This window comes from Sarcophilus harrisii, chromosome 4 (assembly GCF_902635505.1).
Source record: "Sarcophilus harrisii chromosome 4, mSarHar1.11, whole genome shotgun sequence".
NCBI lineage: Eukaryota > Metazoa > Chordata > Mammalia > Dasyuromorphia > Dasyuridae > Sarcophilus > Sarcophilus harrisii.
The window spans coordinates 39404216-39420830 of NC_045429.1; the positions used below are offsets into that span (position 1 = coordinate 39404216).

General features: G+C 34.7%; 1 protein-coding gene across 2 annotated transcripts in view; it reads left to right on the top strand.

Moving 5' to 3' along the window:
- COL24A1 (collagen type XXIV alpha 1 chain) overlaps nt 1–16615 on the top strand; it is a 357598-nt gene that overhangs the window by 328516 nt on the left and 12467 nt on the right. For both annotated transcript variants that reach the window (XM_031969393.1, XM_031969394.1), the window contains 5 exons: nt 3528–3563; nt 13011–13046; nt 13151–13177; nt 14930–14995; nt 15663–15831. In XM_031969393.1, the coding sequence (XP_031825253.1) occupies nt 3528–3563; nt 13011–13046; nt 13151–13177; nt 14930–14995; nt 15663–15831 (334 nt within the window). The remainder of the gene's footprint in view (nt 1–3527; nt 3564–13010; nt 13047–13150; nt 13178–14929; nt 14996–15662; nt 15832–16615) is intronic.

A 16615-nucleotide genomic window follows, 5' to 3' on the forward strand; every position in this document is an offset into this window, starting at 1 on the left:
CAAACATTTTGTACCTGTGGGTCCTTTCCCCTCTTTTATAATTTTTTGGGCTATACAAACCCTGTATCCCAGTCTAGTGACCAAAAACTCCTAAGTTTAATCATCAAAGTCGTGCAAAACCTGATTCTAATTGACCTTTCTAGCCAAATTTCACCCAACTTAGCCAAACTAATCCTTATATTCAATATTCCAACCAAAATGGATTACTAGCAATGCCCTACTCTTGTCCCATCTATGGGAAGTTGTAAGGTTCTTGTTAGCTTTCTGGAGGTCTTGGGATTAGCCTTCATTTCAGCAGAGTAATCACAAGAAATGACAGGGATAAAGTCTTTATTGTCTCCTTCACAGTCTATCTCCTTGCCTGGGGCCCAGGCTAGCTTTCTGGAAGCCCTTCAGAATAGGTCTTGGTCTCAGTGGGGGAAATGCAGGAGGAGGTGGGAGATGGAATGTCTCTTTTCCAGTCCTTTTTGGCTCGTATATACTCTATTATAAGTATATCATCATAGATATCCATCTTGTAGAACTATATTAAGTACTAAGTATAAGTAAAACTACATAACCATTGTCTTATCAATACCACTGAGTTAGCACCTTGTTGTAGGACTAAATCAATCAGACTGAGCTTTAGGTATATTTCTCCAAAATTCCTGCCATTTACAGGAAGTCACTCAAAATGTGCTCCTGTTATGAAACAAACTCCCTTTAAACCTCTACCAATTAAACTAATTCTCTTCTGTTAATGCTTATCTCATAGACACACCTAAAAGTGATCTCTCCATACTCAGATTTCTCCTCCTGCTTTGTTGAGATCTTTCCTGGGCATCTGTCACATTCTGCCTATATTATACTTACTTAATACCCCTCTTCTACAAACTGTTAAACTACTTGTGAACAAAAGCTGTGCGATTATTCATTGTCCTGTCATAAGGTGATAGATATAGAGCTGAAAGGATATATATGGTTTTCAGCATAAAGAGTTTGAAGTAGCAGTGGAACACTCAAGTAGCAGTGATTAGTAGGTGGGAATGACTGATAGCATTTGTGGAAGATAGAACTAGAAAAATAATTTGAATAATCATTAATATTAGATAAAACTATGAAAACAGATCCATGGGCTGAAGTATAGAGCATATAGGGAAATATACAAAAGAATTTACTTTGGAAATGCTCAAAATTAGAAAAATTAGGAGAGAGTTGATTAAGCAAAGGAATCAGAAGGGTTAGATATAAAGACAGGAGAACCAAAACAGTACATTGTCACCAACTCCATGGAGACAGAGAGTTTCAAGTAAATATGGATATTCAAAAGGGTCATATACATCAGAGAGGGAAGGGGAATGAGGAAGAGTGAAAGACCATATAGAGATCTTTGATGACCTTGGAAAGATCACTTTGAGTAGATTAATGGGAATAGAAGATCTATTGTAGGAGAATAAGGAGGAAACTACCTTGAGACTTTTTTTCAGGGAAATAAAACAGTAAGCATTTTTTTCTATAGGGAAAGGTTCTTAAGCTTTCTGGTGTTGCAGGCTCCTCTGCCAATCTGGCAAAAAGCTATGGACTTCTTCTCTGTAACTCAACTAGCATTTATGAAGAGCCTGCTATGTGCCAGGCATTGTATTAATTGATAAGGATACAAAGAAAGGCAAAAATAGTCCCTGCTCTCAAAGAGCTTACTAATTTAATGGAAAAGATGACATGCAAACTCTGTACAAACAAGATAAAAGGATAAATTGAAGATAATCAATTGAAAGCATTAACAAAGACTTCTTGCAGAAGATGGGACCTTAGCTGACACTTGAAGGAAGCCAGGGAAATCAGGAGATGAAGAGGAGGAGGGAGAATATTCCAGGCATGGGAGATAGGAAGTGAAAATTCCATGAGTCAGAAGTTGTAGTATCTAGTGGGAGGAACAGCAAAGAATAACTGTTTTGACTAGATTAAATGCACTAACTGGTTATTTTGATGTCTTGAAGCCTAAGCCTGAGTTACATATAAAATTATTGAGAGCAAAACTAACAGAACATAATGTCAACCAGCATTTTTAGCATATCAGAAGTAAAACTGGAATGTGTACAAACTAATGAAATAAAAGTCTGACAGTGGTTAAAAAAATTCATAAATAGTACATGTTCTGTTTAACATGTATGAGACTGCCTGTCATCTAGGGGAGGAGGTGGAGGGAAGGAGGGGAAAAGTTGGAACAGAAGTGTTTGCAAGGGCGAATGTTGAAAAAGTACTCTTGCATATGCTTTGTCAATAAAAAGCTATAATTAAAAAATAGTACATGTTCCTAAAATTTCATTCCCAACCCACTGAGTTACTATAGATCTCTGAAAGTTTTTAATGAATAAAATAAAATACATAGGAGTACAAAGGAAACCAATTACATTGAAATAATTACCAAATAACTTTTTAAATAGCTCATAGTTAAGAACCTACAATGAAGTTTAAAAAATTGGGGAGGCCTGATTATTCTTGAAAGAAAAGTGAGAGGAGCAAATAGATACAAAATTAAGATACTGACAAAGGATGATTCAGTCCCTATGAAGAATTAGCATCTGGTAGTAATTTGGAAATTTTTTATTAAATGCATATAAATGGGAATGAGGAAAGAAAAATAACATTCTTCTGCTATTAGAGATGCTATCTCATTGTCTGAAAGGATCAAAAGATAACATCATGCTGAAATAGATTTACAGCTAGGAAAAAGCATGTGATTATCAATAGACATTTCTCTAAATTTTCAGCATTTCCACTGTAAGCTTTAAAGTCTATCAGAGAAAATCTAATGAAAGCATCATACTTCATGCTTTCATACTTCATGGGCTGATTGATCAGGATAAAGTGGGTGTCTGTACATAGAGTCTACTAATCACTAAAAATATATTCTTCATATAAGGATAAAATGTTAATCAGCCAAAGAAAATGTATGTGACAGAAAAATAATGAACCAAGTAGAAGAGACTTGTTGGGATCTGCTTATGTGAGGATTACTTAAGGCTCCTCTTCTTCCTCAAGAGGATAAGTTTCCCCCAAAAATGTACAATGTAATTAGGTACCCTTTTAACAAATTCTCCTTCTATGTATTTCCCATCCTAAGAAATGCCTTTGAAATAGGGATTTCAAAATTATAGAGAAAGAGGTATCAGGAGAAAAGATCCTCTCTTTTTTTGAACAGTAATAAGAATTCCACAATTTAGGTTTTGGCTTCCCAGGAATATGGAAATAACTATTTTGACTAGAAGGAATGACTTTACTGGTTATTTTGATGTTGTAGAGATAGAGCCACAGTCAAATATGGAATTCAAGATAGTAAGACTAACAGAACAGAACATCAATTAGTGTTTTAAAATATATCAGAAGGAAGACTGGAATTTACACAAACTAATGAAAAAAATGTCTTGCTGTGGTAGAAAAAACATAAATAGTACAGATTGTCATGTTCTTGAAATTTTATTTGCAACCACAAGAACACGTAATAACTAACACACCAGGCAAATCCTCCTTTTCTTTCTCTCTTTCAGGGACCCAGAGGTGAAAAGGGCCATAGAGGTGAAATGGTAAGTTTTTAAAGTATCTGTTTTGTTCTTAATTCAGTATGATTTGTCACCATTTTATGCTGAGTTGTTAGGAAATGTGGGAAATATTAAAGGGCAACTAAGTGGCACAGTGGATACACTGGAGTCAGGAGGACCTGATTCAAATTCAATCTCACATATTTACTAGCTATGTGACCTTGGACAAGTCACTTAAGCCTGTTTCTCTCAGTATGCTCATCTGTAAATAAGATGGAGAAAGCAAAGGCAAAACAGAACAGTATCTTTGCCAAGAAAATCTCAAATGGGGTTAAAGACTCAAGTCAAATATGACTGAAATGATTCAACCACAAAAATGGGAGCATTTCTGATATCATTTAAAATATACTGAAAGTAAAGATAGTAGGGATAGGAAATTCAGGGTTAGCTTTGGAATCAGGGAGACCTGGGTTAAAATGCTGTCACACTCACACATACACATACTCACATTTACACATGTCTATATATGGAGACAGAAGCAGAGAGAGAGAGAGAGAGAGACTGAGAGACATAGAGAGACAGAAAAACAGAGAGGCAAAGACAGCAACAGAGAGAGAGACAGAAAGACAAAGTCAGAAAGAAAGAAAAAGAGAAAGGGAGATAGAAAAAAGACAGAAGAAAGGAAGGAGGAAGGGGAGGAAGAAAGGAAGAGAAAGAGAGATAATGACAGAAAGGGGGAGGGAGAAAAAATAAGGAAGGGGAGAGGGAAAGAGGGAGGGAAGGAAAGAGAGGGAGTAAGACAGACAGAGACAGAGAAAGGGGAGGGAGGAAGGGAAAGAGGGAGAGAGAAATATTGGCTTTTCACCTGCATTAGTTGATGGAGTCTTCTCATTCTGAAGTTCCCTATACCTTTGAAAACATAGAGATCGTTCCTGTTCCTGTCCGTGTCCCATGACAAGTTATATCTAACTTTAATAGTAACCCACTTCTATATAGCACTTTATAGCTTATAGCCTACAGTTTAAAACCCTTCCTCACAAAAAAACCTATAATCTTCCTTTAAGTTCTCTTGGCTTCAGTTTCCTTATCTGGAAAAAAAGAAGGGGTTGAAAGAGAAGAAATCGCTGATGCTAAGCAACAAAATTAAGATTAGAAATTGTGAGTTGCACCTGGTCACACATCTGGTTTGTGGGACTGACCCCCTGCTTGAAACCAGTTTTCCTGACCCCTTCTCACTTCAGTATTCTTTCCACACCAATTTTCAAAAAATTCTGCAAAATTCCTCACTGTCCAAATGTGTGAAATGGAATAATTGTTTCATTAAACATTTCAAGAGAAAAAGGATGCTTCCTTTCCCAGTAACAACAAAACAAGAACATGGGCCAATTAAGTACTTTCTTCACTGGAATACAGTGGGACAGAGAAAGGATAGCCCCCTTGCCACTGAGATGGATAGCCATCCAGCAAGCATGACTGGATGGATAGATGGAAGTCTACCTGGTCCACCTGCTCTGTATTGGCTATTTCCTATATCTGGAATGTACTTCCTCCATTTTTTCCTCATTTCTTTCAAGGCTTAGCTCAAGTGTCATATTCTACATGTATCCTTTCCTACCTTCATCAACCTCCAGATACTAATATCTTCCCCCAAAAATTATATTCATACATTTACTATGTATAGGTCATCTTCCCTTATAAGCTCTGGTAGGGCAGAAACCATTGTATTTTAATGTTTGTACTCCTAGTTCCTAGCACAATACTTGGTGCATTAATAAATGCTTCTTAATTAAATAAAATGCGATTCATTTCTCTTGAGTAGCAGAGAATCATAGAATTTCAGTATTGATAGAGACTTCAGTGGCCATTAATCAGTCAATCAATAAGGATTCATTTAGTGCATGCTTTGTGCCAGGCATTGTGCCAGACTCAGAATACAAATGCAAAGACTAAAACAGGATTTGAGTCCACAAATTAAAAATAAAATAAAGAATAAAATAATCTATAGTCCCAAAGGAATTAACTTTTAAACAGGGAAAACCACAATCAATCAGGCAAGCAACAATTATTATTCAAGTGCATGCTACTTTCCTGCTATGAGCTAAGAATAAAAAGTAAAAAAACAGTCCTTATCCGTGAGGAGCTTGCTTTGTAATGGGAAGACTAAACTCAATATATGCTAAATAAATACAGAAGAGATGGAAGGTAGCCTTAGAGAGAAAACATTAGCAGTTGCCTGGTCAGAAAAAAAGATAGCAGTGGGGAAGATAGTTAAGAAAATCTAAATGGACATAAAGAATAAATATTAAGAAAATAAGTATAAACAAATGCAAGGGAGAGTGAGAGCTTTAGCAATTGGAAGGGGATGGAGGAAAGGGAGATGGTCCAGAAAAGGCTTCCTATAGGCAGCAGTTGGGTCAATCTTAAAGGAAGAAATTCTTTGAGTTAGAGGTGAACAGGGAACACATCCAGGTTGCAAAAGGCTTTTTAAATGGAGTAGAGAAATAAAGAGCCAGTCCAAGTATAATGAGCTCTCACTCTCCTTTGCACTTGTTTATAGTTATTTTCTTAATATTCTTGATCATTGACATCATTGTCACTGAATAGATCCAAGTTCTCAGGTCTTTCAAGTTGTATTTCTTTATTATGATGTTGTTATATAAATTGTTCTCCTGGTTCTGTTCATTTTACGTGTATCAGTTTATACAAGTCTTCTCAGGTTTCTCTGTAATCATCCATTTTGTCATTTCTTATAATGCCATATTATTTTATTAGTCAGCTAGGGGGTTCAATGAATAGGGTACTGTGCCTTAAGTCAGGAAAATCTGAGTTTAAATTCAGCCTCAGATACTTGAGACATGTGACACTGAGCAAGTCACAAGTCTCTATCTGCCTCAATTTCCTCAGCTGTAATAAGGGAAGAATAATAATACCAACTTCCAAGGTTGTTGTGAGGATCAAATGAGATAATTTTTGTAAAGAACTTAGTAAATTCCTGGCAGAGAATAGGTTCTTAACAAATGTTTATTTCTTCCCTTACAGTCATATGCTATAATTTTTTAACCATTCTCCAAAAGATAGGAGTCTCCTTGGTTTCTACTTCTTTGCTATAATTAAAAGATACATTATGCTTTTGTGTATATTTCATTTTTCTCTTTCTTTTTAATTTTATATAATCAGAACTGTCCATTTTATCTTCTATGATTCTCTGTTCCTTGTTGGAGAAAATTAACTCTCGCCTACCCATATGCAAATAGCAATTTCTTCCTTTTTTCCTCTAATGTGTGATGTCAGTCAGTAAATCATGTATCTATTTGAAACTAATCTTGATATATAGTAGAAAATGTTGATCTATACCTAATTTCTGCCAAGCTACCTAACAGTTTTTTTTTTCAAAATCCTTACTCAGTAATTGGAATCTTTGCGTTTACTAAGCATCATTCTACTGTGTTCATTTTCTTCTGTATGTTGTGTTGCCAATCTGCTACACTGATCTACCTTGAATTAATGGCATACTATTAATTCCATGGCATAGTAATTGTTTTAAAAATTTTTTTTATTCATTCATCCATAAGGAAAAGGGATAACTAACATAGGAGATGGGACATGATAGATTTCTATCAGTATTTAAAGACCTATCATACAGAACAGAATTTGATTTCTTCCACTTAGTCCTAGAAGGCAGAAATGGAAACAATTGGTGGAAGTTAAAGCAAGATAGATTTGGATGCATATCAGGAAAAAATTTCCAAACCACGGAATTTTTCCAAAGTGGATTGGACTTCCCTAGGTAGTAGAAACTTCCTCCTTACTTGAAGTCTTTATGCTAAGCTAGATAGCCACTAACTAAATATGCTACAAACAGATTTTTGTTCATTTTTGAGGAAGATTAGGTGTCTTCTAAAATCTCTTCCAAGTCTGAGATTCTGAGGGAAAATTTTGCTTTGTCAGTAAGTCTTACCTCAGAAGTGAAAGAAGGTAAAAAAATATTACATGGTACTTGTTACTGGAGAAGAAAGGTCTCACATTGGGAGAGGTAAATTTTAAAAGATAAAAATAGTTATTGAAGGACAGACTGAGGGAGACATGAAGGTTGTGAAAGACAACAATGAGATTTTGAGATAAAATTTGAGAATAATAAGAAAGTCAGCCTCTAGTATAGATTCAAAGAAAGAAACAGAAATGCCGTGGTAAAGTCATTTGTCCTGCCCACCTGAAAAAAAGAATCCAAAGGTGAGAAAGTAGCCCTTTATATATTTTCCACTATATTTCTACTATTTCTTCCAGGTTGGTCATGTCATTTATATAATACCATCCTTCTTGTTAAAGCCTCTCTAGCCTGCACTTTCCTCCTCCAGAATTGGAATTATTGTGTGCAGTAGCAGCAATATTGTTTTAAGAACAACTTTGAGTGAATAACTCAGTGTCTTATGTGACTATTAAAAATACTCAAATTAAAGAAAGGAAAATGCTCTGTATCCAGAGAAAAAACTGAAAAACAGATGTATAGAATGACTTTACATATATATGTATATGTTTATATTTATATACATATAGATATAGATTGTGTTTAATGATAGCTAGGATGGGGAGAGATAAGAAAATATTTAAAAAGATTAAGTTGTACATAATAGATTTGCAATTTCATGTGCAATCACCTTTTTTTGTTATACTATGTTATAGAAGTACTGTTTTTATTCCATAAATTAAAAATAAAATTTTTAAAGAATTGGAAGAAATATGCACCCTCTGAATTTTAAGTTCTATTCCAGATGTAGACATCAAAGGAATTCTGCCCCTTCTTAATCAACAGAGGGACAACTTTGAACCCAAAAAGTATAAATCTACTCCACATAAGTGTCTCTTCAATATATTCACATGCCCTGTTGCTCTTCTCATTATTAAAGGCTTTTACTCTGATGAGATATGGGAACATTGCATTATTATATCTCCTATTTCCAAATGGCTAAAAAGAGACAAGATAGCAACAAATAAAATCCCTGGCCTGGAATCAGAAAGCCCTGATAGCAAAGCTAGCCCCAGATGCTTCCCAACTATGTGACACTAAGCCACTTAACTTCTGTTTGACTCAATTTCTTCATCTGTAAAATGGAATAGTGATAGTATCTACTTCCCAGGGCTATTATGAGGATCATATAAGATCTTTGTAAAGTTCCTGGTACATAGTAAGTACTATTTGAATGTTAGCTATTAGTATTATATTAGGAGCTCTTAATAGTGTCCAGGTAAACATAATACAGTGCCCAATTCTGACCACCATATTTGAAGAATGACAAGATAAAGGAACTTATCTCTTATGAGGCACATATATACCAGATTCTTAAGCCTGGAAAAAGAAGATGTATGGAAGACAGGACAATCAAAATTGGGACCAACTGATGAATTGTCATTCAACTTAAAATAAGGAAGAACAGAGCAGTACAGTGATAAAAGGAACAGCTTTGAGAGCTAATGAATAATGGAGACATCATTGGAAGACTTAAAAACAGAAACTAAAAAGCCATACTCTAGAGGTGGTCAATCAAGTAGCATTTATTAAGCACCTACTATGTACCCAGTAGTCCTATAGTATGTTTAAGGTTAGAACAGTTCACCTTGATAATCTCCTTCGCACTCTCTTTCCATAAGACAGAACTATTTCATATTGCTTACAAATAATGAGAAATTCAATAGTAAAAAATTTTCACACAAAATTGAGAGAGGAGGCCTAGGATAAAAGAACAATCTGATTAGATAGTGGGAAAGAAGGCACCAAATTATGCTCTTCTAAGCAATTATACATTCACATAAATACACACATCATCTTTTTGCTGAATATTTATTTCAATTCAGAAAGTTTTATACCAGATAACCTAAAACCAACCAGGAGCTTGGTCTTTGCTTTCAACAATTTAGCTAATTGCTTAAAGATATTAATGGAAACAATAAAATAATTAGTTTATTCTCTTTTAATGTAAAAGAACTGATTTTAATGCATTTATTATTTCTTTCCTTTAATCTCATTAGTGTTAATGTTAATTTATAAAGGTAAAACAGTAATTCCTGGAGAACATTAAGTTAATTTGTGAAAATTTCCAATTAATTTTATGTTGTTGTTGGATTGAAAAAAGCCAGTAGCATTTCTTAAAATACATTAGAGACTCCTCAATGCATTCTAAGAAGTTTTATGTTTAAAGTGATTGTTTAAATAATTAATTGACTAAAGAGTCCTAAAGATTTGCTGTATTTCCAAAATATAATATACCCAAGGGGTCTGGCTCAGATAGTGATACTACAAATGAACCTTTGTGAACAGAATTTTATTAGTAATGAGTTTGTGAATCAAAGCAAATGGAGATCTATTGCCTCTTTGTAGAAATATTGGAAATACAATGTTCAGGCAAATTTTCTACAAAGTTGTTTTAGAAATCTATATTGCCTCAGTGCTCTAGAAACCAAGTTACAATAACATTGAAGTCTTATTCAGCAATAGGAAAAAGGCAGATAAACTTATAACTCATTGGCTACCAGATCAATTTGAATTTTCTTGGAAAGAACATTAAACTTTTACACCTTCTATAATTTGACATTTGTGGAACTTAATCTTAATTAAAGACAGGTCTTTTCCATCACTAATTTGTGGCTCCTTTACTGCCGGGGATGGTGGTGAGGTAGAATTTCCTTACTTTCTATTCTAACTTGCTGCCAAATTTTTCTTTTAAGATTAGTACTGCCTGTCTTTCCCCTATCCTTCTGCTTACCTGGGAACTAAATTTAAAATCAATCTTTCAAAACTTCATTCTATCCATATAATCAGTCTGCTCTGCTCAGATAAATCTGCTCCATAGATTTCAGACAGTAATTTCATTCTTTTTAAAGTATTGCAAATTTGTAGGTCAGATGTATAACTAAGGCAGGGATATCAGAAGTTTTCCAGGGTGAAAACTTTAGAGGGACTCCTCCTGGTGGACTTGGCCCAACAAGTGTTTTGTTTTGTTTTTTTGTTTGGTTTTTTTTTTGCTGTCTGGTTTCTTGGGTGACAGGAGTCTCATCCTGGGAGCCTTCAGTAATTGAGTAACTTCATGGTATTTTGGACTCACTTCTAGCACCTAACAATCACATTCAGGGTATGACTAGTTCCATAGTTCCTGCCACTTATTCCTGCTGGAGGGAAAAAGAAAGGAAGGAAGAAAAATTACTTGATGTGGATATATTGCAGACTAAATTTTGATTCCTTACTAACAAAAACTTTGCTTTTATGTAACAAGATGAAGCAGGGTACTTTGTAAAAAGATCTGTGAGATAAAATCAAGAAAGGTAAAAGTTCATCTCATTAGCAGAAAAATATCCTACCATCAAAGTGTTGTTTGTTTCATCTTTAAGAATTCTGGCAAATGCTTTATAAAAGTACATTTGAAAGAAAATAATAGAAGCAAGGAAAAAAACGTTGTCAGGAACATTTTCAGAGGAAGATAGATGGTGAGATCTCCATACATCAATAAAATCATGATCTTGCCCCTCACTGATACACACATATGCGTAAATATGCATATTTTTGTTTGTATATATGTAAACATGAATACACACCTGTATTTGTAATCCTATGTCAGAGATTTCTCTCTGACATGGTCAGAAGACTCTTTACCTCTCTTTTGGTTCATCTGTTCCTATCCACTTTTAGGCAGTATCTGAAACACCTCAAAAAGTAATCATTAAGTCATTCTTCTCCCTAATCTGTACCCCAGCCCATCTGGAAACATGAGCATTTCTTACTCAAAGTGTTACTTGTACCTCCTTAACTGAAAGCACTCAAATTTACAAGGCACCAAACAAAACAAGCTTTATTTTAATATTTTAAAAATAAAAATTTTTTAGAAAATTTTTTTGAAAAAACATTAATATTTTAGAAAGAACTTGGATCTGAGAGCATAGAAAACCTGCTTTCTTTTTTACTTTGGGCCTCCACTTTCGACAGGAACTCATATTGTCCTTCTTATGTCTAGTGGGGCCATCTCCCAAAGGGGAAAGAACTCTGATTTTGTCAAGAATTTTAGAAATGCTTCCCCCTCACTATTTCCCAATACTTCCTAGGTCCTGCACTCCTGGCTTTGCTTAAGAGTATTCTTCTAAACAGAGAATTGGGGAACAAGGGGTAGGTTCGCTTTTTCCTAGTAGATCCCTTGCATCTCATTTACTTCTTAACAACTCCTTGTATACGCCAGTGGTCAATACTCCACCTCCATATTGTTCTGATTATTGGCCAGACCGATCTCTTTCTTTCATTTATATTCCTTTAGAGTTTCATCCTCAGTTTTGCTGCTCGGGCTTCTGGTCACAAGAGCCAATCTTCCCCACTGACGTCCATCACTCTGTTGCTACCTTGGTTTTTCTGGCTACTTCTATTTCCTAATTTCCTCGTATTCAGTGCCAGATGTTGCCAGCTCTTCAACAGTTGGTTTACAGAGCAATTATCTACTTAGTTATATAGCTCTTTAGACATAAGTGGTCAGAACCAAAGTATCTCTGGTTTATTTGAGATTTTCCTGTTCCAGGTCCAGACTCAGAAGGGCCATTTCTGATTTGGGTTTCTCCTAGTTACTACTTTCCTCCTACATTATCTTCCATGGATATATATCTATATCTATATATTTTTCTAGATATATATATATATATATATATATATATATATATATATATATTTCCCAGTAAGTCTTTGGGGAATGTAGTTGGCCCTCATGCTCTCTCTCTCTCTTTCTATTGTCTATCTTGTTCTGTGACAACAGGACAAAACCATACAAATTACCTCAAGATTTTATTGAATTTCCAGAAAATTTGAAATAGAAATTGAGCTTCATCCCTCCTACAACAGAGTTGAAACTAGAGGCAGGGACCACTATAGCTTTACCACAAGATACCAAGATTTAGAGTGACAGACAGTACATGTACTCACTCAACAGGAGGAAGCTACTGAGTGTTATGACTAGTTAGCAAGAATAATGGCTTAACATAGGAAGCTCACAGACATTGCATTCCCTGACTCTTGTCTCTAGCCCTACATCCACCTAGTTCTGAGCTTCCTGCTTCCCTAGCAGGGGACAGGAGCCTCTATGTCTCAGGATAGATGGAAATCTCTTATCTATTTCCCCAGGACTCTGTTTTGAGGTCTATGATCTTCCCCCCAGTATCTCTTCTCCTCACCCTAACCTCCAAAAAAAAAAAAAAAGAATTGATCTTTAGAAGTTATTTTTTAAATGTTTTTGGTGCACTTCCTTAGGCTCATTTTGTGATTGCTACTTTAAATACCATGTTTTCTAGTTATACTTCTTGACCTGGTAAAGATTCATGTCTTAGTATATATGTGTACATGTTCAGCTAATTCACTAAAGAAATGAAATGTCTTCTTTTGGCTACTTACAAAGAAAAGATAATAACTGCCTTCTATTACTGCACCCTAAGCAAAAAGAATAGTATTCATATTCTGTGTCTTTTTTTCAGGGTCCCCAAGGACCTAGAGGTCATCCTGGACCACCTGTAAGTTTACTTGCCATTGGGCTTACACCTGAAATTCACACATGTGCTTAATTGAAAAAGTTTTTTATTTAAAAAAAGACAAAAAAATCTGTTCTGTTTTTCAGGGTCCACCAGGGGCACCAGGACCACGAGTAAGTTTCATACTCTTTAAGTCCATAGAATAATTTCATACTTAAAAAATATTTTCTGATGAGCACTATTTCTGTGTTCTAGCTTTGTGTACACTACCCATATTGTTGCCTTCCCAACATTGTACTGACCTTGAGACATATTATTTTTAAAGTAGTTAGCACAATGCTTGGCACATTAATAGGCGCATAATAAATGTTTGTTCCCTTCCCATTCCTCCTTTCCTTTCCAAGAGTAAACAAGTGTCAGGAGATCATATATCATCTCAGAAGGGTATAGTGGAAAGTTACACTTTTAAATGTCAGAATTTGGAGCATTATGTGTGTTTCCCACTTGAGAAATTTTGCATACGGTTTTCCACTTTGTTCATTAAAGTGAAGAATGGTTTTTGCTTTCAGCCTTGAAATGAATGGGTATGTTTCCTTCTATTGTATTTCATGTAGTAGAAAAAGACTGAGTTAAGAGAGCAGTCACATGGTCCATAGAATAAAATAAGACTAAAAAGTCAGGAATCCTAGATATCTACAAGTATTTAAACCAGGAATTCCCCTTGGAGGATAGGCCATTCTTCTTGTTCATTGGTCTATAGAATAAGAACCTGATCTGAAGTTAAAATTTCCATAAAACATCATGTTCACAAATATGCTTCTGTCATGAAAATTTTAATAGCAAACTGAAAGATAGAAATGTTGCCAATGATAATCATTTTTCTATGATCTCTTCCATCCTTTTATGTAGGCCGTATTCTAGGTATGTTCCCATCTCCCCCATTACAAACTGACTTATTAGTCAGGAAGATTAAATCAATCTGGAGAGGCAAACTAAAGATCCAACACTTCAGCTTAGAACACCATGTTGAAGCTCCCAGAAGTACATTCTTTATATAATTCAACCATTTTGCAGAAATGCCCGAATGATTAAAGTATAGTTTAAGTAGCAAAAGTTACTAACAAATTGAGAGAATTACTGAAAGTTCCCATGCTATGGGTTTCCAAGAAAACAAGCAGTATAATTTTTCTGAACTCAAATAAAAGGATTAGCTGACTTGGTCATGTGCCAACCCAGGATGTTCTACCAATTCACAGCTCCTTCCTTGCCATTTTGGTTTCTCAGTAAAAAGAAAAAGAATTGCTGAAAGACTTGAGTTGTACTAATGGTTCTGTTGAGTCTTTCTCTAAAAATATCTTTTATTAAATACAGTGGTAGATTGAATTCTTTCTGTATTATTTCTTTTGGGAGTAATGGTACATTTTCCTACTTACCAAAATTGTTTTTAAGACCACAAAAGTATCAGTTTAAACTAATGTGGTAACTACTTCAGGACAGTATTATTTTATTCTGCTTTCCCTCCAAGAATGCAACTATTAAAAGTTACTAAAGTTATGTATTCTTTACTTTTCAATTCATTAAAATGAGGATCAGATTTCATTCATCTTCCACTTGAGTAGCTCTTTCCTCCATTTTCATATGGTGTGGACAAATAGTTTTTTTTCATTTAAGAGCTGTGATTTTATTCCTACATTAATTAAGAGACCTTTGAGATTTAAGCGAAGGCAGTATGTTGTCCTTTCAGAGAGCCAGGCTATGTCTGCAAGAACTGTAGAACCATAAGCTATAAACCACCACCCCCTACACCCCCTTCAGATAATATGTCTGGTATCCTGGAATAGCACTGCCTTAAGAATTTACAGCCTCCACTTAGAGTACTCCATGTTGATCTTGTTGCTGATCTGAAACGGTTTTGTTTTATGCAGAAACAAATAGATATCAATGCTGCTATTCAAGCCTTGATTGAATCAAATACTGCACTACAGATGGAGGTAATATATTTTGCTTTATTTACATTGGCATGTAGAATATACAAATTATAGAGAGTTATTTTTTAGGAGGCCAAAATGTGGCTTCATCACAAAGATTGTATTTAAAACATATTGAAAAATATGAGACTGCTTTTTCATGGAAAAAGTTAGCTGTTTCTAATATGATTAAACACAAACGTATACAGAGGATGCTTTTTAAGAGAACATTTTTAGGGCACAATCTTTACACTGTTAAATGATTTACTATTGAGGAATTTAGAGTAAAGTGGTAGAATGAGTTAGCTATTCTCCTAAAAAGAGGATTGGCTATTATTGCTTCTTGGCTTTCTTAATCAAATACTTACCAAACAATAAAAGATCAAAAGAACATACTTCAGTACGTATAATACTTTCTTCCTTTTTCCATTATTGTCTTAGATTTCTTGCAAATATACAAAATGGGTATAGAGGGGGAGAGGAAGTGAAGTATTTCAATTTTTAATGTAGGTAGATATTAATAAAACATATCCATATATTTTAAAATTTTCTTCTACCTTACATTTGTCTCCCATATGATTCTTTCCATGCTATGGACTTGCTTCCTTCCTGTCTGTGATTTGTGTTGGTCATTGGATTTAATCTGTGATGGCTGCTCCATGTTAATGTCATCATCATGGTGGCTTGACAGAACTACCAGAATACCGAAGTGACTTTACTGGACCACAGTGCAGAAATATTCAAAACCCTGCACTATCTCAGTAATTTACTACACAGCATCAAGAACCCTCTTGGCACACGAGATAACCCAGCTCGCATCTGTAGAGATTTGCTTAACTGTGAACGTAAAGTGACAAATGGTAGGTACTCTCAGTTTTGTGATGTCATTAAACTTTTTCATTGGTGGGTTTGAAATTTGAAAAAGGCTTTACATTTCTATCCTATGAAGTAGTATTTTAACATGATGAAAGGATATTGCCTTTTTCTCCTAGACACTCTTCCTAAATAATCAAAGACGTGATGGTAAAGAGCTTTACAATTCCACTTTCAAAAGAGAATCTACTGTCATTAGTGGCCAACATGCCCAACATTCATTCAGGTTGGTTCAGACCAATTCTCAGACTCTTTGCCACCCACAATTATAGGGGAAATTTTTCTTATTCCTTTACTTGAAAACAAAGAGGGAGAGAGAAAAAAGAGACAGAGACAGAAAGAAAAAGAGAGACAGGAACAGAGAGAGAGAGAGAGAAACTGACTCACACAAAGAGCTAGTTAACAACAGAAGGATCAAGTGACATGTTTCTCTAAAAATATTTTTGTATATAGTTTTACTATAATTCCTTATATATATATATATATATATATATATATATATATATATATATGGAAAATACTTTAACTACAAATAATAACTTGCATATATTATCATTTTACTTTGAAATTTAAAAAATTCATGCTTTAGCATCTGTGCATGTAAATTCACTGTATCAAATGATATGGTTTGGTTCTTTAAGATATTCTTCAGTTCCAATACTCCTTGGAAATAAAATCTCAAAGACAAATCTCTGTCTAACTTCCTCTCTCAATGTGAGGAGAAAGGAAAAATTAATCAGAACACCAGTTTCAAAGGGCAACATTGGTAAA